Genomic DNA, 24,438 nt, shown 5'->3' with positions numbered 1-24,438 from the left:
TCAGGATTTGGGCAGATTCCCCACATATCCTGAGGTCAATAGCTTTCTGCAGGGGGAGCTGTTTACCGAGGGCCTGCCAAACACTGTACATAAGTTATCCCTGATCCTCCCGAAAACCTCACGATGGAGGAATGGAAAAGAAACTGTAACTCAGAGCAGTCAGGAAGCATATGCCCAGGTCCCAGTCAGTGTCCAGAGGCACAGGGCTGGGAGTGCTGCTAACCCTGGGTCTTTGCATGGTGCCTGCTGCTTCTACAGTCTGCAGCTCATGGCCAGAGACTCAAGTAGAACGCCCACCAATAGTTACTGTGAGGCGTGACAGGTATGTGCACGGATGGGGCTGCAGCTCAAACATGCAGACAGCCCCATGAAGGTGTCAGAAAGGCCCCACCAAGCCCAAGGCAGGACTCTCCTTCCTCACCTCTCTCAGGCACCCGGTACCCACAGCGGGGGTCCTTTTCTGCCCAATACAGTGCTTACTTGTGAAACACAGATACTCTGACTTACAATGGGGTCACCACTGGCAAGCCCGTCATAAGTTGGAAGTATCTTAAGTTGAAAATGCACTGAATATACCTAGCCCACAGAACATCCCAGCTGAGCCTAGCCCACCTTCCATGTGCTCCGAGCCTTGCACCAGCCCACGGTTGGGCAAAATCATCCAACACGAAGCCTATTTTATAGCGAAGTGTTTTGCAGCTCACATTAATTTATTACATTGTACTGAAAGTGGAAAACAGAATGGTGATAAAGGTACACTTTCGCTCCATTATAAAGTCAGAAAATCTGAAGTTGGAGCATTGTAAGCCAGAAACTATCCATGCACAAGTGATCGAAAGATGCCCCAGTTTTTGAAACCTTGCTTTGACATATTTTAAAATACTGGGGGCTTCAAAATCTGAAGGAACCACTGTCTCTCAATCACTGGATTTTACAGGGGGTCAAGAGTCTCTAGGCTCCAAAAGTGGGTGGGGATAAAGGTCCCATCAGCTTTTTGCTACATCTGGTACCCCACAATCCTTCAGTTCTGGGCTCCTGGTCCTTTATGCGGGCTCACTTTGACTGGAAGAGGGGTGCCAGGCTGTTGGAGGTCTGGATACCTCTGGGGATGCAATCCAGGCACGTCCCAGGTATAGCATTGGGCCTGCTGGAAAGAGGGGAGTCTTCCACACTTCTTCAGGCCTTCCTAAAAAGGGAAGCAGCTCAGAACCTCCACGACCTCCTCGAACAGCAAAGTGGACAGGGCCTCAGCATCCACTGTGTGGCACCCCAGTGGGACACCAAACCTGCTCCAGGGCATCTTCAGGTGGTCAAGCAGAGGTCAAGCCCAACGCTCCTAGCCTGGGCTCCCAACATGGACAGTCACCCACACACTGCACAAGTACCTTAAGGCCACGAGTAAGCAACAGGCACTTGTCCCTTCCACCTCCATAGATTTCAACAGCTGTTGCCCAGTGTCAAAAAACGTTCGGCAGCTATTACAGCTTGTGGAGCAGGCTAACATCAGAAGCCAAAATGCAAACGTATCGTGGGATGAAACTTAGTTCCGGCATTTCTCAACTGCATCTCAAGCAAATCGTGTTAATTAAGCACCCGTGTGGGCAAAGCACTGCATCAAACGCCTTTAAGATAACAAGCATGGAGAACCGCATGGGCCACCCTTTCTGCTGACCAGAGGCCATCCTGCACCCTTGAAGAATATGGATCCCCCTTAAGCAGCAGCACTCTACAAGGCTGAAGACCACAGGTTGCAGCAGACACCTAGTTTACATCAGAGGTTGCCTGCTTACCAGGTGTGTGACAGGCCGTGACCTCCCCTTTCCTAGCCTCAGTTCATAAAACCGAACAGTAGAGATGTCCAGAGCAGAGGCCAAGGTGAAGATATGGGCACGGAGGGCACCTCACATGCAGCCAGCAAGCGGGTGGCAGCCCCATGGAAGCTCCCACTACCACTTTGCTGTATCGGTGAGAAGGCTAAGGTCCTCAGGCAGGAGGGAAGGTACCAAGGTCATGTGGTTGCATCCTGTGCACAGCATTGTATGCTGTCTCAGATGAGGACACGGGAACCATACACATGACAAACTCAACCTTGGGCCAACAGGGCCTTGCCAGTCCTTCCTCAGAGTCCCGTACCTGCCGATGTGGCCCTAAGTTACCCTCCCAAGACTCCTTCTGGGGAGAAGCACCCACACTGTCCCACGGAATCCAGAAGCCCACACTCACCAGTGTAGACGAAACGCCCAGGAGCGCCTTTGCAGAACTGCTTGGACTTGTAGGAGAGGGTGACTTCGACGACTCCAGGGATGTGCCTCGGCGGGGTCTGCACTCGGATGGCGTGGGGAGTTATCAGCTACAGAAACCACACATGAAAAAGGCACTCAGTGGCACTGGCCCTGAGAGGCGGACACTTTGCCAGTTGGATAGAATTACCAAAATGAGCACAAATTGGACCATCGTCTAGAACGCTCCCTTCTAGCCGTCACCCAGAGACTCGGGGCCTACGGTTCCTTAAGGAAAATATCTGCAAATGATCCTGGGTTTTAGTTTGCAGGAAAGGCCACAGGGCATCATTCATATGAAAATTGCCACCATATGTCTCCTTAAACCTGCTTCCAGTAATTCCAGCACTAATTGTTCCAGGGTACTAGGGACCTCCTACAGCAGGTTTTAAACCCAAGGGTTGTGGGATTGGTGGGGGGGGAGGGAGGCGGGGGGATGTCTTTACCCAGCCCAGGCCAACACGGAGAAGGGACTTTGCCATAAGTGCCCTGTGTCCACACACTATGGACAATTTGTCAAGATCACTCACAGAGGAAGCAACAGCTCGAGGTGGACCGGCTCCACAGGCTTACCTCGCTCCACACCAACATAGTCCCAAACACAACTTGGAGGCCGTCAAAGAAGTTGTCTCCGATTATAATGACGGTGGCACCCCCCGTGGTCCAGCCTTCACTGGGACTGATGGCCTTGATGCACGGAGTAGCTGCTCACACAAGACAGAGAACACAGACCTTAGAACCTGACCTGCTGACGCCGGCCGGCCGCAAGGCCCACTGCAGGTCCCGCTGGCCACCACCGCAGGAGGACAGAGGCGTGCTGTTCCTCCAGGTGCCACAAAGGGCAATTGTACATCAGCATGTTGATGTGTTTAAAGCAAACTCTTAAATGTTTTATAAAGCGAAGGCCAAGCTGCGGAATACTAGTGAGCAAGAAAAAAAAAATGGCTTGATATAGCAAATTATGTGTCAGGGCAAATATGACTATTACAAATGATTAAGCATCGCAAACATGTGGCATGTCGATTTATCTGCTTTGCTGTACAGATCTAAGCAGAGTCAATCAAAAGGTTGTTGAAGGAGATGGAAGAGCAAATGTCTTGCATTTCGATTCCTCATAAGCAGCTAATTGGGCTGCGTGTTTTCATCCGCGAACTTAGCCTTTTGGTTCAAAACTTCATTTTCCTCTGTCACTCCACAATTACTACTTTTCACTTTTCATCAAGAAAAAAAAAAATCAAAAGCACTATATTAATACTTTTGTCAAAGGTACACATTTTACATCTACTAGTGTTTGTCGACAGGGATCCCAGAGCCGCTGGCCTGACCTCTCTTTGTCTCGGGAGCCCTCACATTTGCATGAGTTATTACAATGGTGCTGTGCAGTCAAAGAGGCAGCCCTGCTGGGGGCGGGGCTCACACTGCAAAAGGAGGATGAGTGAGGCCGAAGGAGCCAACAGGCCACAGCCCTGAGTGGAGTCAGGCAGGAGGAGGCCCAACGTGGTTCTCACAACAGCCTTGAGTGGGGAGGCCAAGGGCGGAAGGCTGCAGCCTGGTGGAGGCAGGCTTTTGTTTGGCTTTATCAGTTCTCCCTGTACATGGTGCTGGGGACCTTTGCACCTTTTTCTGATGGCCTTTTGAACACACATTGCCATGCAAAGGAGACACTCCTTCACACAAGCTATCTGCTACCTGCAAAAGGTTTTGGGCACCCTCTCACTGGCAGGCCCTCTTGAGCAGGGCTGGGGCACTCTGCTCAGGATCTCAGGCCTACTCTAGCTTTTGGGTGGACCAGAACTGCTGCCACTAGCATACAAAGAAGGCCAGGCTGCGTAGGCCTGTGTGATGGATGGCTGTGTGGTCTCCTAAGTCATCCTTGCTAATGTTTAGACACAATAATGTTTGGGCAGGAGGCCCAAACCTCCATCCTCCAAGAGAGGAAGGAATCCTACACTAAGCCCTGGCACACCCAGGGTATCATCCATCCTTTCTCCAAGCCTCATGGGGGCAGGGTAAAATGAGCCATGGAGGCCCTCAACCCAGCCTGAGGGCAGGTGCTCCATCCTGGTGCTCCTCTGTGGCTCACAACAACCTCCATGCATGTTTGTCCAAAAAAGTAGTAACTAAGCTGGGTAAACAGAAGGGGCTTAGCCAAGGCACCCCCAGTGCCTGGCTTCACTCCCTCACAGGTCTGCGTCTGCAGATGAGCCCGCCAAAGGACGTCATGGGGCCTTATTAGGTTGTTCATCTTGTTTGAGCTCCCCTGTAAGCAGGCCTCAGATAAATCATCTTTTTAGACTTTGGGTCAGTCCTGGTCGCACATCTTCATAAGCAGGGAGTTTTCCGGAAGCTCGCGTGCCACAGTTTCCCTGACGGGTCAGAGGCAGCCCTTCACAGGCACCGTCTAGTTAATCACCATTAGCTTTTGTTGTTTAGCACAGTGCCGACATGCCACCTTCCTTTGTTTGCTTTAATGCTGGACTAGGGGGGTTATATTTGCTCATTCCACGCGCGTCTCCCTCCGCAGCAGAGGCGCAGAGCACACACTGGGAGCCTGCCCTTAACTAGCGATGTTGACTTCATGCTAATAAGTTCATACAAATTTTCATTTCTGAGGCTTCCGAATGACATTTGCTTTTCTTAATTGCATGGAGAGCATTTGAAAAGGATCAGCTCTCTAAAGACTGACAAGGCTCCTCCAAGGGGGTGACCTTCATCAGCACAGCCAATTATGGCAAATAATTCACAAAAAAAAAAAATTACAGTAAACAAATTTACTTTGGAGGTGAGAAAAGAAAAAAAAAAACCCTCCAGGATCTACTGCATGCACAAGAGATTGCTATCTGGCAGATGTGGCCCAGTGGAAAGTCACATCATCTCAGAATGTGTAGTGCTTCTGCTCAGAAAGAAAACACAGGCCTGCCTTGGCCTCCTCCACGGTCAACACGAAAGCCACCTTCCTTCTGCCTGTATTTGCATACATTTCAATGCACATACAGAGTGGGAACATGTGTTCAGTGGGAACCATGGCAAAGTGAATTACACAGACAGCATTAGAGACCTAATGATATACGGTGCACAATACACTCCAGCAGATGACAGGAGCTGGGCAAGGCAACTGAAGATGGCTGAGGAGGAGTAGAATCGCTGTGGGGAGAGGGAGCCCCCCAGCCCTGTGGTGGGAAGCAGCTCTGGAGACAGACCCTGGTGTGGGAGCTGTCAGAGTGGCCCAAGCTCTAGGAGCCCAGGGCTTACAAAGTCTAAAGAAAGCAGGCATGGCGGGTCTCCCCTTTGGGTCTGACATGTCTAGAGTGACCTGCATTAAGGAAGGCACAGCTGGGCCCACTTTGAGAAAAGGCCCTCTCACAGATCACTCTTGCCATGGTGCATGTGTTCCCACCAGCTTGCACCTTGGATGCTCATGTGGACACCCATGGGTGTTCTGTGGCCAGAGCCCGAGGGTTGTGAGTGAGGATTTCCGAAAGTGAGCGTGACTTCCAACTTGGAAGCCAGTGTCTCTGGCCAAAGTATTCAGTTTGCCCTTCCTTTCTTTAGGGTCTCTCCAGCACCTCCAGTATTCTATTAGTAAACAGCTTCCCCACACGGCTCCCGTTAATCAGCAAGCTCTCTTGAGTTATAACTCAGCACTTGTCACCTTTCTCTGCATTCACAATATTGAGGCTCTCAAACAGGCCTAATCTTGCCTCATGAAGACTTCTTTGTTCTGCCTGCTAAAATGTCTTGTAATTGTGCTTGGGATGTCCAGATGGCTGGCTGATACTCCAGCTGATAGGATTATACCTTTACCTCTCCTAGGGCCATCTGTTCCCTTTAACTCGCTAAAGCCCCGCAGCCTGGATTCAGTTGTCCTTATTGCATAAACCTAACCACATTACAGCACTTGGCATGCAAATCGCTTCTGTGCTGCAGGCCGGGTGCTGGGCAGGGCTCTTGCAAGGTTTAAACAGGGTTGGAATCATTTGCGAGGGACAAGTGACAAGGAAAAAAAAAAAAGGAAAGCCTGAGTTCTAGCGCGTTGTGCTGGAAGGTGGAATGGCTGTTTTCCCCTCACTTGTGTTCAATACTGTAAATAATCTGCCTTGCTTTTTGTGAGCTCAAAGGACGCTGTGGCAGACATCCACCACAGCAGCAGGGGGATTAGTTTACTTGGAAACCATCAGCAAGTGTGTACACACTGCTGGTGAATATTAGATGATTGGGTAATGAGGCGTTAGCTGGGAGAGGCTGCACAAGAGCCCTGATCTGTGCTTTTTGGGGTGCCTGTTCCTTGAAGAAGGTGGGGCCAACTGGAAGTCAGCACCCTACCCTTATGGCAGATCCTCACTGGGCACAGGCAGTAAATGGCTCTTGAAACAAAACACCAGATCTTAAAACGAACTTCCTAAGTGTCAGCTCTCTCAGGAAGTGACAGAAGCAAAAGAGAGAACCCTGTCACCATTAACAGTGCACTTGAGAACTGGCCATTAATTGCAAGAAAAGAAAACAACCCTACTATTTATGAGGAAAGCCTTTTTCTTGGAGACCTGCGTATACTAGTTCTCTGAGTTACCTGTTTGCATTTTTACCACTCTTGTCACTTTCTAGGATGGGGAACCATTGAAATCACCAGCAAGAAAGTGACTTGGTTTAAGTGTTGATAAAATACTGAGAAACAAACATTAAAAAAAAAAAAAAAATCCTGAACAAGATTGCTTCCGCAAATAGCTTTTGATTAGTTGGGTTTTTATCTCTGAGGTACTCACTAGTGGCCTTTATTTTTCTAAATGTTACATTTTCTGCTTACAGTCAAATGCTTTTTTCATGCTACTTACAAAAATAAATACTTGTACTTTGCTCAGATCATAATAGCTCATTAGAGGAGGCTGATTTTGGACTCAGACTACAACCTAACACCAGAGGGCTGAGAAGGCCTCCTTGAACCTATCACGTTGCGAGCCCGGGCTCTCTGGGGAAACCAGGAACTGAGGACCAGGATTCAACCTTCTTAATTGTGAGCCTCATTAGTGATGGTTGCTAAGCAAAACACACACCTACCTTCAGTGCATAGGAAGGAGATAAACAATACGTCACAGACTCTAATGACTCTGGAGCTCAAGGCGACCTTTAATTATTATATTTTTGTTCTCTTATACTTAAGTCATTAATGTAGAGAACAAATTGGTTTATTTTTGTGAACCACAGCAGATTCACAAATTGTCTTCCAATTTTTATGTCTGAATTGTATTTCATTCTGATAATCTGCCCAGATTATCTGTCATTCATTTCCAGGCGTTTCTGTCTATCTGCCTCACATGTGACTTCTTGAATTTACCGCTTCACGAGAGAGAACTTGTCCTAAAACTGTTTAATTTTATAGGCTCTGTGCTCTAAAGGATTGAATCATACTGTTTTGCTTGCAATTCATATGGTCAGAATCTCAAGATTATTGTGAAATGTTTGATAGCGGAAACTGAGCTTATTTTACAGGGGACGGTAGGTCATGGGTACTGTGCAAAAGCAGGATGTCACTGAGGGGCTTGGTATGAGGCCTGCCATGTCTGAGTGTTTCAGAATTCTGCCTTGATGCCTAAGAACACTTCTCTCTACCTGCCACTCTCACGGAAATACTTCTCTTTTAACAAGCAAACCAAGAAGTCCGTCAATGGAAACAGTTTGGTTAAAAAATTAGCTATGCTTTTTCTTCTTCCCCCTCCACCCCCATTGCACACACACACCACGCACACCTACTCTGCCAAGAGACAGAAAACATCCCCCATAGTCCCTTGTGAGCTGTCTGAACAAGGACATAACCACCCACTGAGGCATGCGCAAAGTTATTTGGGGATGGGCTTCTGGATGGAGCTTCTGACAAGCCAAATAAAACCAAATAAAGAAAATTGCAAGAAAAAGCTGTAAGCAAAATAAAACTTAAAAATAAACCAATAACGCAAAGGCAATGGCAGGTGAAGTGGGTGAAAGGCCAGGCTACCCAACACAGAGAGAAGAGGAAGCCTGCAAGGCCCATCCCCTCTCTTCGTGGGGGAGTGGGCAGAGTGGGGACAGCAACTCCACAGGAATCAACATAAAGGATGGTGCAAAGAAAAAGAAGCATTGCAAATTAAAAAAAATACATGTAACATGTGCCTACCATTTTCCAGATAAGAAGGGGCCGTACCTTCTGACGGGTCTAGGCGGCGGGCCCGCCTCCCGTGTTTGGAATTGTTGTGTACAAACATGTTGTCGGAGACAGCCAGCACATGGCCGTCCACGTTGACTGTTGTCGATACAACAACCTGTGAAGATGAAGCGGATTTGAAAATAGAGTTGGCACAGGAAGGCACAGACACCCGGCAGGCAAGATAAAAGCCACCTCAAACACCACAGAGGGTGAAAGGGAACTTCCCTGTTTCCTGCAAACTCTGTGCCAATTGAGCCATTCACAGGGTTTGGTTTGGTTTTTTGACTAATGGGGGTGGGTTGTTTTGTTTTGACTCAAGATTGCTTCTTCTCAAAAACCTGCTCCACTAATTACGGTTTAATCTCTTATTATGCTAACAAGTGAATGCAATTCAGAGAAATATTCTTCTAGCCATTAGTTGCAGAAACAGCCATCTAGTCAGTCACTCATTTTAAAGCCTCTGTTTTGATTGATCTGTTCACATATTGATTGGATAGTTTATCTAATTGAAATTATTCGTTCATTCAAGACTGGCCTGACTGGAAGAGCTGTGAGTATCCAAAGTTACCCCAAAAAGGCTTCATAAAGCAGGCTTCTTCCTACCATCCACACTCTCTCAGCAAATGTTCCTGGGTCAGTTTTACAATTAAGTTTAACATCTGGTAAAGAACTTCTTCGCATTTGAAAAGACTCAGTTGAATCTGAATAGTCGAAGTTTTTTCCATCTAGGAAAAGTATTCTTTTTCAAGTTATCTGAAAGGGCAGCAAGTCTCCTAAGTGTCAAGGCACCGCCTTTTCTCTTGTAGTGGGTAGCTCTCAGGCTTAGGCCCAAGTTCAGAGGATGGACTGGACAGAAGGATGATCAGGTCTTTCACATTCTCAGCTGCCTCACAAGAGAGGCAAAAAAAAAAAAAAAAGAACCCATCTTGCAGGGACTGCCTTGCTGATGTCGGACACCTACCTTCCCAGGTAAGCTTGGAACAAGCATCTCAGAAATGGTACCCCTCCATAGACCCAGGAAACAGACAAATACAATCTAGCCTTGACATTTTTGTCCAACAGAGGTAGGTCAGTGTGGTGTGTTATTTCCAAAGAGCTGGAGAAGCAAAGATCTTAGCCCAAGTTTAACCTGGGTCTTGAGCCTGGATTTGGAATGAAGGAAGTAATGTCTCAGACCTCAGCTAGGGCAGCCTCAGCTAGATCCTGCAGCCAGCAGTACCTGAGGGTACTGGGTACACGAAGAGACGAATGGCATCAGGTGAGACGATCATTGAAAAAACAAAGGCTGCAGAGAGCCTTAGTGGATAATAACCATCAGTGTGGGGTCTTAAGATGTAAGGAATGCATTGTACCAAGTATGTCGAAATGGGGCAACTGTAGGGAGAACCACTCAGGGCAGCAGAGGTTCTCCAAACCCACTGCAGAAGCTTTTCATGTATCTGGAGTTGCTCTAAGAGATAAAAATCTATTAATAAAATCAATTAACTAATTTTTTTAACTAATGAGGTGATTTAAGACAACCCGTATTTTCAGAGTATAAAAGGAAAGCCAAAGTTTCATGCTTATTATTCATGAACATGTGTGTAACTGATTTTTTTTTTGAAATCTCAAGCCCCACCAGAAAAAAAAAAAACCAAAAACAAAAGTGGGGGCAGCCCCCTTGAATTCTCTCCCCCTTGGGCCTGCAGGCTGCAGAAGTGTCCACAACACCAGGCCCTCCGAACTTGAGCGTTATCAGCACAGCCAGAGTCCACTGTAGTTTCAGATCTCAGCAGCCTCTCAGACTGCTGCCTACTGGCACTGCCCTCATAGCCCTGGCAGGACATGGCACCAGCACAACTCTGGTGCCACTCCTGGGCCTGGCAGCCTTTGCCTGGTGGATTCAGGGAGCAGCTCCTGTTCGACCAGGTGTCCTCCTGGGGTCCACATGCAAGCCCCACCCTGAGGGTTGAAGGAACTCCAGGAATAAATCCTCTGACCATGATGCAGACATCCAACAAATACTGAGGCCAAGACTTGACCATAATATGTTAAAGAAACAAGGTAAAAATCAAGATGAAAAAGGGACTGCCTTTGCCCTGTCATCTATATACAGGTCAGTCACTAGGGGAAAACAGTATAGTTCAGCAGAAAAAGCAGCCCGGCTGTTTAGTTTCCACCTGGACTGTCCCTGCAGCACACCTACAGGAAGGTGCCAAGACTGTGAGGCCAGCTGCAAACATCATGTGAGCCTGGACGCGCTCCTGAGTCTAGTTCGACTTTCCAAAAGCCAGGAGATTAGCCAACAGACCAGAGGAAGTCCTTCTAGTCAGTATGGGCCCCACAGTTGACCATGAAATCACTTGTGGTTGATGCTGTGCTCGTTCACCAATGAGACAAGGAGGACGCAGCCACTCAGCCCAGTGTGACCTGCACTCTGCTGAGATGGATCGGCATCACCCATGCCCTGTGGCACTTTGTGCATGAAGAATGGAAGCTAGCCCAACAGTTTGCAAGAAACACTGTCCCCAGCCACAAAGGGCACTGTGGCCTGTTCTTCCTTGATGGGCTGGGTGGGTGGGAGACAGCCAACCATGCCTCCCTGAAGGACTGAAGCACATGTTCGATCCCTATGCACACTTATTTCACGAAAACAGTCTGCTTCTCACAGAGGAACCCCTCAGTAACTCACCTGACCTAGTATTCATGCCTACTCACTGCTCACTTCTCTAGTTGGTACGTACAACAGCAGCTTTGTGTTCCGGCCCAGAATATTCTTCCAAATAAAATCAATGAAATAATCCACCATGTGTGCAGAGTACTCTTTACCCTGACAAAGCCTTCTGATCATTCACAAGCAAGAAAAGTAAGAACACTCCCAAAAAAAATGGCCCCAGAACCCAACCAGTAACCCTTTCTGGTAGATGAAATCTCCCATGGTAATCTCCCATGGGTTCAGGAAGGGACGAGAAGCTAGGCACTGAACTGAGGAAGTCAGACACTTTGTACCTCAGAGGAAGGAAGAGGAGGCTACGAGGACACTCTGGAATTTGCAGAGGCCCCTAGTAAACAGGTGCAGACCTGAAAGCTTGTGGTATACTGAGCCTGCGTCACACCCCTCATACACACACAATATTGAAAGCCAATCAACAAATCAATCCCTAAAAGGCCTTTAGCATGGCATATGCTCAGAGCTGGTTTGGGGGTGTTGTGGTCCATGACTACATTCATGAAACTGGCATAGGAAAGGTACGGGATCATTTTTAAAGCATTTTATTTGTCTATTTTATCAAATGAATCAAGTCTGGTTTGCTACTGACCCTTGGAGAACTAAAGACTGTTTTTCTGAACAGTTGCAAAATCAGAGAATTCAAATTCTGCAGGAGCAGTCAGGATGGACTGTGCCTTTGAGCAGTGCATACCTGGAACCTCCGCATATCTCGAGGGTTGCCTGCATTCTTCAAGCAGTTCTGATTGCACTTGAGGAAGAACTTTAGAAAGAATCTACAAAAACACGAAGAACAGATAGTTAGGGTTATTAGGCAAAAGGCACAAACTTTCTAAAAGACACTCTTGTGACTCCACTTTAGTGGAGGTTACCCCGCATTTGGGGCTGGTTGCCCTGTAGGGGTGAGGTATTGAAGGAGACCAAGGGACAGGCAGGCCTGGCACCTGGTCCAACAGCAGGCTTAAAACACCTCCACCTAGGAGAGTGGTGACTCACACTTACCTGACACGACAGATTTCCGGGGTTCATAATAACAACTGTGACTTTCAGATAGGCCATTTCTCACCTGGATCTCCACTTGACTGACAATTAACTATTGGATAAGTGCTCACTTCAGAGAGGTCTGCTAGCTTCAACCAGCAGAAGTGCAAAACGCCCAGTTAAACTTTAACAAATGATTTTTGTTTAGTATAGACATGTCCCAAAGCAAGCTTATACAAAAAAACTATTGATTCTGGAAATGGAACTTGCACAGTGTGTGGGAATCCCAGCTCCAAGGGAGAGCTCTAAGCGTACACTCTTAAAGACAGATTTTAAAAGTTTCAGTAGGTCAGGAAAGGCATGGATTTTAGAGCATCAATAACTTCTGTGAATGGTCTCCTTGTGTTTTTAAGGGAAGAGCAGCGATTCTTGGTGTGGCCATGAAACTCTCCCTCAGACAGAGCTGGGGAGCAGAGGCACCGCCCCAGGTGGGCATGGTGAGGCCAACCTTAAGGTAGTTCCATCTCCACCACACCTTGCCTTTTTCTACAGAAGGAAAATTCAAGAGTCTTGACAGTGTTGAGAGGCAATAATGAAAACACCATCAAGGTGTCCTCCCCTCCTGTTCCTGCCACTCACTCACAAATACAGATGCGCTGGCTTCATCTGGAGGGGTGGCCATGGGGCAGCCTGGCTGTGACACACCCGCCCACAGGGAACACGGGGATCCTGTACCTTTACAACCTCTGCCTCCACCTGCAAAGGCTACACTCACCGTGAGCTGAAGGTGGGTCCCTACTAACACATTTACTCTTCTGGATGTCCCAGTGTCCTGTCTAGCAAGGCTACACAGGAAGCTACTGTTTTCTTCCAAAACATCATCTGTCCTATTTGGGGATGGTTAATGTTTTATGAGCTTTCACATGATTTCCTTGCATTCAGTCTTTCACGCCCGAAGTTCCTCACTGGCAATTAAAGTATAAGAAAATAAAACAACTGTAGACTAAGACTCACTTCTCTATCAGCATTTTCTAACCTCTCCTGGAAGGCTGTACCATGGCAGAAGAAAGCCCCACTGATGAGAGAAAGGACTGTGGCCCCATAATTAAGTTTTCTTACATGCTGCAAGTCCTCCTCACGACTTTAGGCCAGAATTTACATCTTTTATTAACTCGCTCACCTATACACTTAGCTCACACCGCCTCTTACACCATCTGCTATCAGCTACAGTGCGTCACTTGATATTCCACCCACCAATTTTTCCTAACAACCACTGTGCAATTAAACTCCGCACGTTCTGCAGCGAGGTAAATTAGGCGCACCTGCGGCCACGCTGCATTTGAACTGCATCAGGAAGGGCCTAACAAGGTGAGGGTGCCACAAAGTTATCGTCCTGTCAGGCAATTAGGTTTTCACTTCAGGGACAGCCACACGGTGCAATTATGCCCCACATTACCACTGGGCTAATCTTCGGAGCAGGCGCCGGCCGAGAAGCCGCTCATCCGCAAAGGTAACTGTGCTGAGCCGACCATGGGGGCTTTTTTGTGAAATGAAAGATTTCTCCCCCAGCTCCAGAGGGGGTTGCTTTAAATTCCTTGGCGTCTTTTTAGCCGGCTCACCCTTCTACCTCGAAGACGGCAAGAACGGGTGCAACAGCCCCTCGTATTGCTCCGAGGAGCTGGACTTGGGTGTTCTGGGGCCCTAACTACCACCCACCCAGAGACCAGCAGAGCAAACTTGGGTGCCAGACCCCTCAAACACATGGAGCGTCCACGGGGTGGCTGTGGAGGAGCAGACACAAGCGCACACGTCCATCCCCGCCTCCTCTTTTGGATGTGGCAGTAACAGTATCTTCTACCCAAAGCGTACGACAGCGTGCCAGGACTTGCGAAAGACCTGGAGAGCAGGGACCTTCCGAGCATGGAGGTTCCAAGGACACCAAGTTAAAAAAAAAACAAAAGTCAGTGGCTCCTCACCAGGACAGAGAGCAGGGGGAGCTCAGTGCTGTTTAACTGGGGAATTCAATTAAGCCTTCACAGGTGGGAAGCACAAAGCAGCCAGGGCGTGACTTGGTGACACCCTGACACCAAGCCCGATGGAAGTACCCTGTGAGGGGCCCTGTTGTGATGTTTGGGGAGGGGGTGAGAAAGTGAATGCCCACGTGAAGTCAAATAGTAATTCTCAATTACCCTTTAATTGGCTGTTTCCTAAGAAATATCTGACAACCACTTTACATATCTCACTTTCAGAGTCTGGTACACAAAGGATTTAATTCTCTTGTTATGAAGGGAAAATCCTTCCTATGTCAGAAAATCTTTGGTTTTAGCACCAATAAACTCTTTATTACTGCTAAACATGGATCTGCTGCTCGATCTCAGAGAGGCGATAAAAATTCTAACCTGTCATTAGTACATTACGCTTAATTGTGTACAGTGTGTTTCCCTAGCATCTGCTGGCCCGACATCAAAATGACCATTCTGTGCACTAATTCCCTGACCCCATCGTTATTTCCCTAAAGAGTCATCATTTTTCACAGCAGGTACCAGAGTAAATCAAGCTTGAAATATGGGCTTTATTTACTTGTTTCTCCCAGGCAGAGGGGAAGACAGCGGCTAAAGACAAACTACTCCACACCAGTGCTCCCTGGTACTATTCTACTTGGAACAGCTCACAGAATCCTGGAAAGTTCTTTGGACCATCAGAGGGGGGAGGAGAGGTGGGATCCCGCCACTTTGGGAACGGGATTTCCTCTTTTGCAGTGTTGCAGAGACTAGGTCAGATGCCATGTGGGTGCTTGAGGTCATTCTTAGCAGGGTAGGTTCCAGGAAGTTCCATCCTCTGACTCCTGGAGACCCTATGTGGATGGTCTGGGGATATGTCAGACCCTCTCCTGGATAGTGAGAAGGGTCAGAGTGACCAGACCTGAGAGTTCAAGTCAGAAATTCTCAGGCCTGCCTTTCTGCTGGGACAATTATCCCACCACTGTAAAAGAGCCTAGCTCGCTGCACCCAATGAAGGAAGTTGAAAGTGGTCTTGCCAGCATTAATATTGGGGTCCCCCCAGCAAACAAATCCAGCACTGAGGTGAGTGCCGGGGAACAGGGAAATGAGGATGCCTCAAACTAGGCTAAAACAAACGACGGGACCCACTGTTTTCTCCAGAGCCCGACGTTGGCATCACAGGGTAAGGGGCGAGCCCCCACCACGGCAACTAATTTCAAAGTCTGCTCCATTTCTGTGTGTTTAAGCTATGAATTAGTTCATTTATATTTACTTTTATGAAGCTGATTAGCCAGAGCCTCTCTATCTGATGAAAATCATTTTAATTGTAGTGTAAGGCTCCTGTGTAATATACATTATATTATGAACTGTTTAAATTCTACATGGGTATTGGGTAAATTGGCCCTTTGTGAGCTAGCAGGCAATTAGGCCCAAACAGCTCTCCTTTAAATGGCTACAGAACTTTGTGGTGGTGTTCAGGACAGTCAGAGACAAAGGAGGCTGTTTAATTGTAATTTAATGGAATATCAAGAAATCCGTGGCATTCGAGGCTGGCAACAGAGAGCAGGAGAGAGGAATTAGCTGCAATTATGTTTGATTAAAGCTATCCTTCTCAATAACCAGCGGTCCTGACAGGCCGTGGGGCTCTAGTGGCTCCAGGATGGCAAAAGGTGTTGGGCAATATTAGGGCCAATAAAGAGGATATTAGCATAGCTAATTACAGCCCTGCAAAACCTGTAAAGGGGGCCTCTGTGTATTGTAATGTGTGAAGTAATTGGCCAAGGCCGTTATCAATTACATAAGGAATGAATTTGGTTTGTCAGAGAAAAGCTGATGAGATGCCTCTCCTCTGACACGGTCGGTCCCTTCCCTTGCCCTTCCAGCAGCTCAGAACGTCCCACTTCCGTCAAGAGCTGCACAGACCAGTGGCCCAGTCACTGATAAAACCATCCTGCCAGCGAGCGTTAGGTGATTAATACAACTCATCCTTCCCACCCGCCCTGACACTGCTGTTTTTACCCAACTGAAGCCACTAATCATGCAATAATGATTTCTTTCCCTCTGGTCAAAGGAGAAATAGATTGTCTCCTTAGAAATGCAGCAGGCTTCTCGGGCGCGCCCTGGTAACTGAGGAGAAAACAAGAACTTGAAGTCCTTTTTCATTGCGTGCCTTTTGCACGTGGCTGACACCGGTCTGCAATCAGCCTCTCCCAACCCTCTGTGGGGATTTTTTTAGTTTCTGATTGTCAAGAGTTTACACTGTTCCAAGGTTTGGTTTTGCCAGTGCTTGAAAATGTGAGGCGCAGAGCACAGGAAGGCGTGACCCTGACTGGCCGTGTGAAAAGATAGCCCATCAGGCTGAGCATGAGTCCCTGGTGCTCCGGCCTCTCCTTCAAGTTAGGTGGCTGCACTCCAAGGAAAGAGCTCTGGCTTCTCACAGATCCCTCCTACGCCTGAGTCCAACCTCAGGCCTAGTAGGCACAACCTTTCCTCTGGCCCTCGGTCATGGGTGATATGGGAAATCTGACTCAAGAATAAAAAATATTGGTATCTTTTACAGAATGGTGGGGTGGGGGGGGAACCTCACTTTTCAGTTTTAAGGCAGGGTTCTTAATAAGCAGTACATCCAGATGACAGTGGGGAAGTCTCCAGAGCAATCAAAACCCCAAAATGTTCATGTGTAAATCATGGTACAGTGACAGTGTCTGGAGTCAAGGTGCAGCTAGGAGGCTGCACAGAGCCCAATCCAGATAGACCCCTGTGTCTCTAGTTACTACTATTTTAATACATAATAGCCTGGACCAGAAAAAGTGAGTACTGACAGCCAGCCAGAAAATGCAGCCTACGAGGTCACCAGCCACTAGTGGCACCAGGGTCTGGGTGGAGGGGGATAGACAGCAATTGCTTCAGGGTCCAGAGTTTCCTTTGCAGGGTGAAGAAATGTTTAGAGCCAGAGAGAGCTGATGGGCCCACAACCACCACAAAATTGTTCACTTCCCAAAAGGTTAATTTCATATTGTGTCAATTTCACTTCCGTTAACAGAAAAAGTCCCCATGCCAAAGGAGATCACAGGAGGGGAGGAGCAAACCTGTGGGCCTCTTGGGTATGGGGGTGGCTGAGGCCCTTACCTGCTATTGAAATGAAATAGTTAAGAGTCAAATTAAAAGATAGAGCCTTTAAGAGACTTTTCCCTGACTGATAAGAGAGTGTCTGTGGAGTGATCCTCCAGGTCCCTGCTAATTACTGGGAAGTCCCTGAAAGCAGTGGCCGCAGCTGTGGTGTGTGCACAGCTGACCATCAGTCGCTGGAGTATTGATTACTGAGCAACTCTAGCCGATCGGTTCCAGGCGCTTCAGAGACAATGTGCTTCCCTCACAAAACCTGTAATGAGCAGTTCCTATACACGACTACATTCTGCTGACATCAGATCTGTGCACTAAGATAGTACACAGGTCAATACGTATCGGATTTCCAAAATGCAAGGGTCTTAATGTCAGCCTCTCTTTTTCTCTCACTCCTGCCATTAGCCATGACTGGGCTCACGTTCTTTAATGCCATACGGGAGGAAAAATCTGCTCCATTAGTCTGATTTATTCTTCAAATATGCCATGACAAATTGCTTTAACACCAGACTTATTAAATTCTTGTACATTTCAAGTTATGGGTCTCACAGACTTGTAGTGCCTGCATGACGTCATAACAAAGGGGGCAGCGGGTGACAGCATTAGGTTTTACAGTTCTGCCAGATGTCTTTTGTCAGGGACCCTCTCCCCAGGCAAGAGGTCAGGGTGGCCTGACTGCCCGCCTGGTAGGACCAGTCTCCCCGGGAGGCGTTTTCCCCCAGCGCTGCACAGCACAGCACGAATGCCGTGCTGCGTGTGAATGCAGATGTACAAGGATTTGGGAATATCCAAGGCTTGACTCTCAGTTCAACAATTACTGGCCTTTGTCTGGGGATTCTTGGTCTAGTGTAGCAGAGCCCGTCTCTAGTGGACTCGAGCTATTTTACTTCCCTTCGCTGTAGTAACCACACCGCATTAACAATATTTGTACTACAATCACCAAGGGACCCACTTCCCAGATTCTATCACTTCTTTATCTCCTGACAAATACCTCACTATCGAACATTACTAGGTTTAGAAAATTAACCCTTTGCAGTCTAGAGCCACATCAGGCCCCACCATCCCTCCAAAGAGCCTTATCGCTAAATTTCTGCTATAATGGTTTTTCTTTTCATCACAATTTCAGCAGCAGCTGTCAAGAGGCACTTACAGATACCATGATCTTGTACTTTTTCAATGATTCTCATTAAAATGATACCAAAGAGATCTGATGGGATTTAATGGCTTTGCCGGCCAGCTCCATACCCACTCTCATAACAGATCCCCTGCCAAGTGCTCCGTTTGGAGGCATTTGTATGACTTGCATTAAACTTTTCCGGGTGGTTTTAATGTGTTCAGATAAGTACGATCCAGGTAGACACTCTATAGAGCTCCGCGCTTCATCGGCTGCCCTCCTTGGCTGGCTGTCAGCATTCTAGTTAGTGTTTTCCGTAACAGTTCCTGATATTTCGTGATAGTTTTGATAAGGTTATCTGTTTAAAAGAAGTCAACTGCACCGCACAAAAGAAACGTGAAGTGCACTGTATTTACACTGGGGCTCTCGTTTCAAGTGCCTATCTTTCGTTCCCCCCTTTACCTATTTCTCTGTTTCTAACGGGCGATGCAGCACTGACATTATTTCCCCCAGTAGATCACTAGCCCTGTCAATCAGTCTGTATTTTGTCTTTCGCTGCGGGCTCATTAAAACAGCTTCCTCTCTCCCTCCGGACACTGCTCTATTTGCCAGCTCTGATCACGAAGCTCCTTATTTAAGAAAAATGCCAGCACCACTTGGCTCACGTCAGATGCACCCCTGACTTGTTGCCAGCTCCAGGGGAGACTTTTACAGGTTGTGCAGAGATGAAGCTCCTGTGCTGATCCCAACTCTGGATTTCAAGCCTCTCCCGCCATCCCTGGGTGCATTTGGGGGGTCTGAAGAGAACCGTAGCACTCGTCTGGCCATCTTGGTTTCTACTGGCCACAGGGCCCTCTCTCAAAACCAACGCAAGGCTGGGGTTTTTATTGTTTTTCTTTCCAACCTCCAAGTGGGAAAGATCTTGTTAATCTTTTCCTTCTCTCCCCTGTACTTTTTCCCCCATCCATGCCAAGCTTGCTTAATTAAGAACTATCCTCTTCAATGGCTGAATTATTAATAAAAAAAAAAAATCACATTTTAAATCAAGCCTGGGCACAAGGACAGCAGAGTCCAACCTGCCTATGCCGGCTCTCTCCAGCCTTTTAGGTCCTGATTAAAAACTTATTAAAACATTATAAATGATTAATGGGAGCACAGCTCTGAGTGGCAATTATTAGCTTTAATGCAGGTAATGCAGCTTAATGAGGGGCACATGTGCGCGAAGCCTTAACTTCATTACTCCTGCGTGTCAACATATACAAGAGAAATGTGTGTACAGGGCATCCATTACTTGGAACAGCACTGAGCTCTCTCTTCACCTCCCTTTGTTGATGAGCGAGGAGTCATAAATTAATCCCTTTCTGTGGCCGGGGAAGGACCAAGGTGTTCAAATCGAGGTAAACCCCGCTCAGCTCCCCACGACACCGTGTGCTCTGGCTAGAATACCTCGCAGATTCGCTTTTCTGCAGCCCTGCAGTATGTGGGAGTTTTTCTCTGGAATCATTGTAGGTCGACATTATCTCTGCTCAGGAACGAAAGCCACTGACATCCTGAGCTGGGAGGCTCTCTTTCTAGTTTCAGGAGGGCTGTGGAGCAATGTAGCTCCACTCCACCAATGTGAACTTCACATTAGCACGGTGTTCCCAAATCTTCACACGTGATCCCAACATCCTTCCTGGCTACTAGCCTCCTGTGGGATGGGATGCAGGGGAAGGTGTGAGAGAGACAGAGACAGACAGGGAGACGCATGCTCGCGTCCCCAGGTAAAGGAGGAGCTCATCCACAATCTGGAATGCAGACACACAAGGAAATACCAGTCAAGGCCTGGCTGCAACATGGAGACAGCAGGGTAAGCACAGGCCGGGGAAGAGGCCAGTGGTGAATAGATGCATTTAGGATGCTGAAGGCAAGCAGCCCAGAGTGCTTCCTCAGCCCACAAAGAAACCCATACAAGTCGCCAGCTCCACCTGGGACCCTCAGCCCTGGGCCTGCACAGCCTGCAGCTGGGGAGCAGGCCACTGGGCCCAACTTTGCATGTCACCTTTTATTTTCTGTTTTTGTGACAAGCAGCTTGATCCAGGCTGATCGCCACTATCTGTTTGAAGAGTATTCAGGACTATTTGCATCATTTTATCGCTAATGTATAATATATAGCTCTAAAGTGAACCCAGGCGCTGTCTTGTTACCGAGCATAAAAAAGTAAGGCAATAAAGATACATTAGTTCTCTCAAGCACAGCGGCTATAATGCAAGCAAGGGGGTTGCTGCTTAGAGTTAAGAGGCAACCTTTCTGCCTGACTAAGACAATGGAGGAGTAAAGAAAATGTCAAATCAAGAAAAGCTGGATTTAGAGATGAGGCAGCCCAGAATGACGTGGGGGCCATATTTTGTGAAACTATAATGCAGTTGGCAGCAAAGATCCGTGTTTCTGATTCATCCAGGGCCGCGTGGCAAAGCTTTGTCAGTCTGTGCAAGGTATAAATAATTCAGGGTGAGAGATGGCAATTACAGGGCCCTGCACAACCAAAATGAATATTTTATGAGGACTAAAACTGCTCTGGAATGAATCATACACATGGAGTCACACATGGCGAGTGGGCTCATACATGCCAGCCCCTAGGAGAGAGGAGCCGAGGCCTTATCTCCTTTCAGAGTGTTGACCATAAACCTGGAGAATGGTAATAAGCTAACACAAAACAGGCCAGCCCCAGATAGACATTCTGTCCCTAACACGCCTGGCAGAGAGGTGCTGGCCCAGTTCACACTACAGACACTCTTGCAGGTTCACACTGTAAGTTTAGTTTAAAGGTATTTCCCAATTAGCATCATGGCTTTCTCACTGCTCAACTGTTCAAACTATTGGTAGGTGTAAGCTGGGAACCTCCTCATCTCCAGAAATGATCTGAATTCGGGCACAGGGGGAAAACAGTCTTACCATCCCAAACGGAATTTCTGGCAGCTCAGGAGAGGCGTGCCAGAGTCAGTCTTACACCCTCAGCGACTTTTCACCTTCCTCTCAGCCAGAAGCATGTGCTGTGGCTCATCCCTCTGTCCCCCCCCAAATTGTATGTGGTCCGGACTCACAGACTAACCAGCCTACACTGGGGCCTTCCCTATCCACAGAGCCAAAGCCACACATAAAAGCTGCTGCTGTCGCGCTGAAAACCTGGGCATGATGGGAGGATGGGGGCAGAGTTTTAAAGAGACCTTTAAAGGCTGAAAGGATGGTTTTCCTCCAGAAAAATCTCCTAGTGAATTGCCAGAACAAACAACAACATTGTTCACCAGGCCGCAGAGGCCCAGGCCCACTAGTGAATGGCCATTGTGTCTGTCCAGCTACTGATACCTGTGTCTTTGTGGGGGAAAGAAGGCCGGGCCATGACATCAACACAGTACAAGCATCTCTCTGTGCAGATACCATAGCGGGCCCGCCCGCCACGGTGGGAAACCAACACAAGATCTCTCTGAGAAGGTTTTCTTTAAATCCAACTCCAATGCATTGTTTATGAAAACAAGGCTATTAGGTATATTAATAATTTGATAAATAGGGATTTGCCCTTAATTATTCATGAAGAACATTTGGCAACAGTAAAATTATATTCGCAGAACAGGTTTATAAAACCAGCTAATTATAAATTAAGTATGCAAGAGAAAATTGCTAACCTTGAAATTAAAATATTTTATGATTCCGCAATTACAAAAAAAAAAAAAAAAGTAGAGAATTATCAAAAGCCCAGTGTGAAGAGAGAGTACAGCAGGTCTACACAGATGGCAACCCACAGCCGGATGAAGGACAGCAGAAAAGGTGAATGGCGGAAGGCTCCCACCTCCTCCAGCAGCCCCTCAACTGGAAGTGTGTTCTTCTCAAGTGCGACTTTCTAAAAGAATAGTCAATCTGGAAGGACTGCCAAGCTTCCTCCAGCAGCAGCTCAGCACCCCCCAGAAGGGCCCTGTCTGGTCCTTCACAGAGGACAGGGTGGAGACCCTCTGCTTGCTGTCAAACCCCAGCCCCTGAACACAGAGGTGTTGCCTCTGTTAACACAGCTGTAATTGGGCCCACAAGAAAGCACACTGGCTCCTCCAGTTGCTGCCCTCTTGCTGGGATGGATTCCTAGTGAACACGGGGTCCAAAGGGATAAGACTGGAGCTGGAGACACAGAAGTGCAGTCCCGCTCATCCCCACTAGAGGGCTTCTCCATCAGGGAGCAGGCAAGTGCCATTGTGGACAGCCTGTGGGTCTGGACATGGCTCCTTCTGCAGCTGCCTTGGGACAGAGGCTCCCTTCTGGAAGCTGAACTAGCCTATCATCCTTCTCTGACCCCACTACTCAGCACAGCTGCCTTGTCAGGGGCCTCAGTACACCCCACCAAGACCTCTGCAGTCCCTCCCCACCCCGGGGGGCTCGATGGTCAACAGCACATCCCCAGTGAGTGTCACCCATATCTCCCTTTTACTCATTTGATAAGTGAAGATGCGGGTGAATGACTAACTGTCCTCCTCCACAATTTTAGGCAGATGTTAAGAGAGTTCAGAAAAGCAACCAGGATGCATAATTGGAGAATATACAAGGGTGGGTGGCAGGGGCAGGGGCGGGGGGCAAGGCTATATTCCTTAGCGTATTTTCCCATGGCTATGTCACAGCTGCAAAAAAAAAAAAGAAAAGAACATGCAAACAGTAGAGGCTCAGCAATGTAGGAGGCAGCACTGCCCGCCTTCCCTGGGCCACAGCTCAGTGACTTCTGCACTCTGCTGAAATCAAAGGGAAAGTGAGCAAAGTGCATCGAAGTGCCTTTTCTTTCCTTTGGTTCTAAAGAGTCTTGACTTCCCTGAGAGTCAAGAGCCCCACTAATTGCTCATGTAACAGGAAAAAATGGCACAGGGCACACTTGCATGCCGTAGTCCTTACCCTGACACCAAGACACAGCTGCAGGTCAGGCAAGCCAACCAATCGGTGAGGTCTCTGGGAACTCAGATAATGAAAATTTTTTCATGTATAAAATCCTTAATCAAAATGCTAGTGGTGTCACCTTGCAGTGCAGAAGCTGCAAAACTTAAAATTAATATGCAAGGGAAGCTTCAACAGGACGAACCCCGTGTTCGTCCTGAGACATGGGACATGCCTTCCTGAACTGTGGCCTGAGTGTCAAGACCCCGGAGGAGAGTTGGTTCTGTGCCTGGCACCCACATCCTCCCTGTGCCAGGACACCCCCCCCGCCCAGACCTGGAGGGACTCCAAAACTTGAGGACAAATCAGTAAAGATTATGTGTCACTGAGAACAGTGTACACGGGAGGGCATGCCACACTCAACAGCCAGCCACCAGCCTAATTTTGGGCATGGCTTTAAGCCACCTTCAACCAATTAGTTTAACTCCATCAGCCAGTATCCAAAGAATATTTTTATCATTTGGAATGGACTATTTACCTTTTGATAGGATACATTTCTTTCTTTACCTCTGGGATGCCCCACAGATGCTAAGCAACTTCCCCTAACAATATTTAAATTGCTTACAAAGCCTCTCTAAATATTTGCTATGTATTTAGCATGCCTAAGATTTGCCTGTTATCCCAAAGTCTTTTTGTTGTAAATTGCAATTTTACAACTTCATGCTCGTGATGTATTTTGACAAAGCTCTGCTGACACCCGCTATTGGCCTCCAAAGGCTGAAAAGCTGATACTCCACGAGCCACCAGAGGACTCTCAATTTGTTGTGAGACTGCCGCTACTTTGCCATCCTCAATCTGCATGGAGAAAGATTAAACATTCAATTTGTTACTTGATAGGCCACAAGGTTCACCACTTACCATACAAATGGAAAACATTACTGTCATTCCTCAACTTGCTTGCCTGAGTATTTTATTATTTGTAATATTTACTTCAGGGGAATTATGATTCATGTCATATTTATCTTCATGAAAAATGAGCGTCTAAATGGAAATCACCTTTTGAATGTACCGGGATATAGTGTAATACTAATGTGCTTCATGAACTATAAAATTTAGTCACAGTGTATGGATATATTATAGGATGACTTTAATACGCTCCCATCAAGCAAATTTTC

The 24,438-nt window shown here is 47.5% G+C and overlaps 1 protein-coding gene across 10 annotated transcripts in view; it reads right to left on the bottom strand.

Annotated features, from left to right (window-relative positions):
- The window catches only part of Ebf3 (EBF transcription factor 3), a 116,639-nt gene that overhangs the window by 26,666 nt on the left and 65,535 nt on the right, over positions 1-24,438 (bottom strand). For 6 of the 10 annotated variants that reach the window (XM_020167315.2, XM_020167317.2, XM_020167323.2 and 3 more), the window contains exons 7-10: positions 11,856-11,937; positions 8,425-8,569; positions 2,853-2,983; positions 2,224-2,350 (exon numbers count right to left, since the gene is read on the bottom strand). In XM_020167315.2, coding sequence (XP_020022904.2) covers positions 2,224-2,350; positions 2,853-2,983; positions 8,425-8,569; positions 11,856-11,937 — 485 coding nt within the window. The remainder of the gene's footprint in view (positions 1-2,223; positions 2,351-2,852; positions 2,984-8,424; positions 8,570-11,855; positions 11,938-24,438) is intronic. The other 4 variants (XM_074078043.1, XM_074078046.1, XM_074078045.1 and 1 more) reach the window with 1 other exon arrangement.

Source organism: Castor canadensis, chromosome 7, assembly GCF_047511655.1.
Source record: "Castor canadensis chromosome 7, mCasCan1.hap1v2, whole genome shotgun sequence".
In the NCBI taxonomy this organism is placed as follows: Eukaryota; Metazoa; Chordata; class Mammalia; order Rodentia; family Castoridae; genus Castor; species Castor canadensis.
The sequence above is the reverse complement of the archived record's forward strand: the minus strand, read 5'-3'. Positions and strand labels throughout refer to the sequence as shown.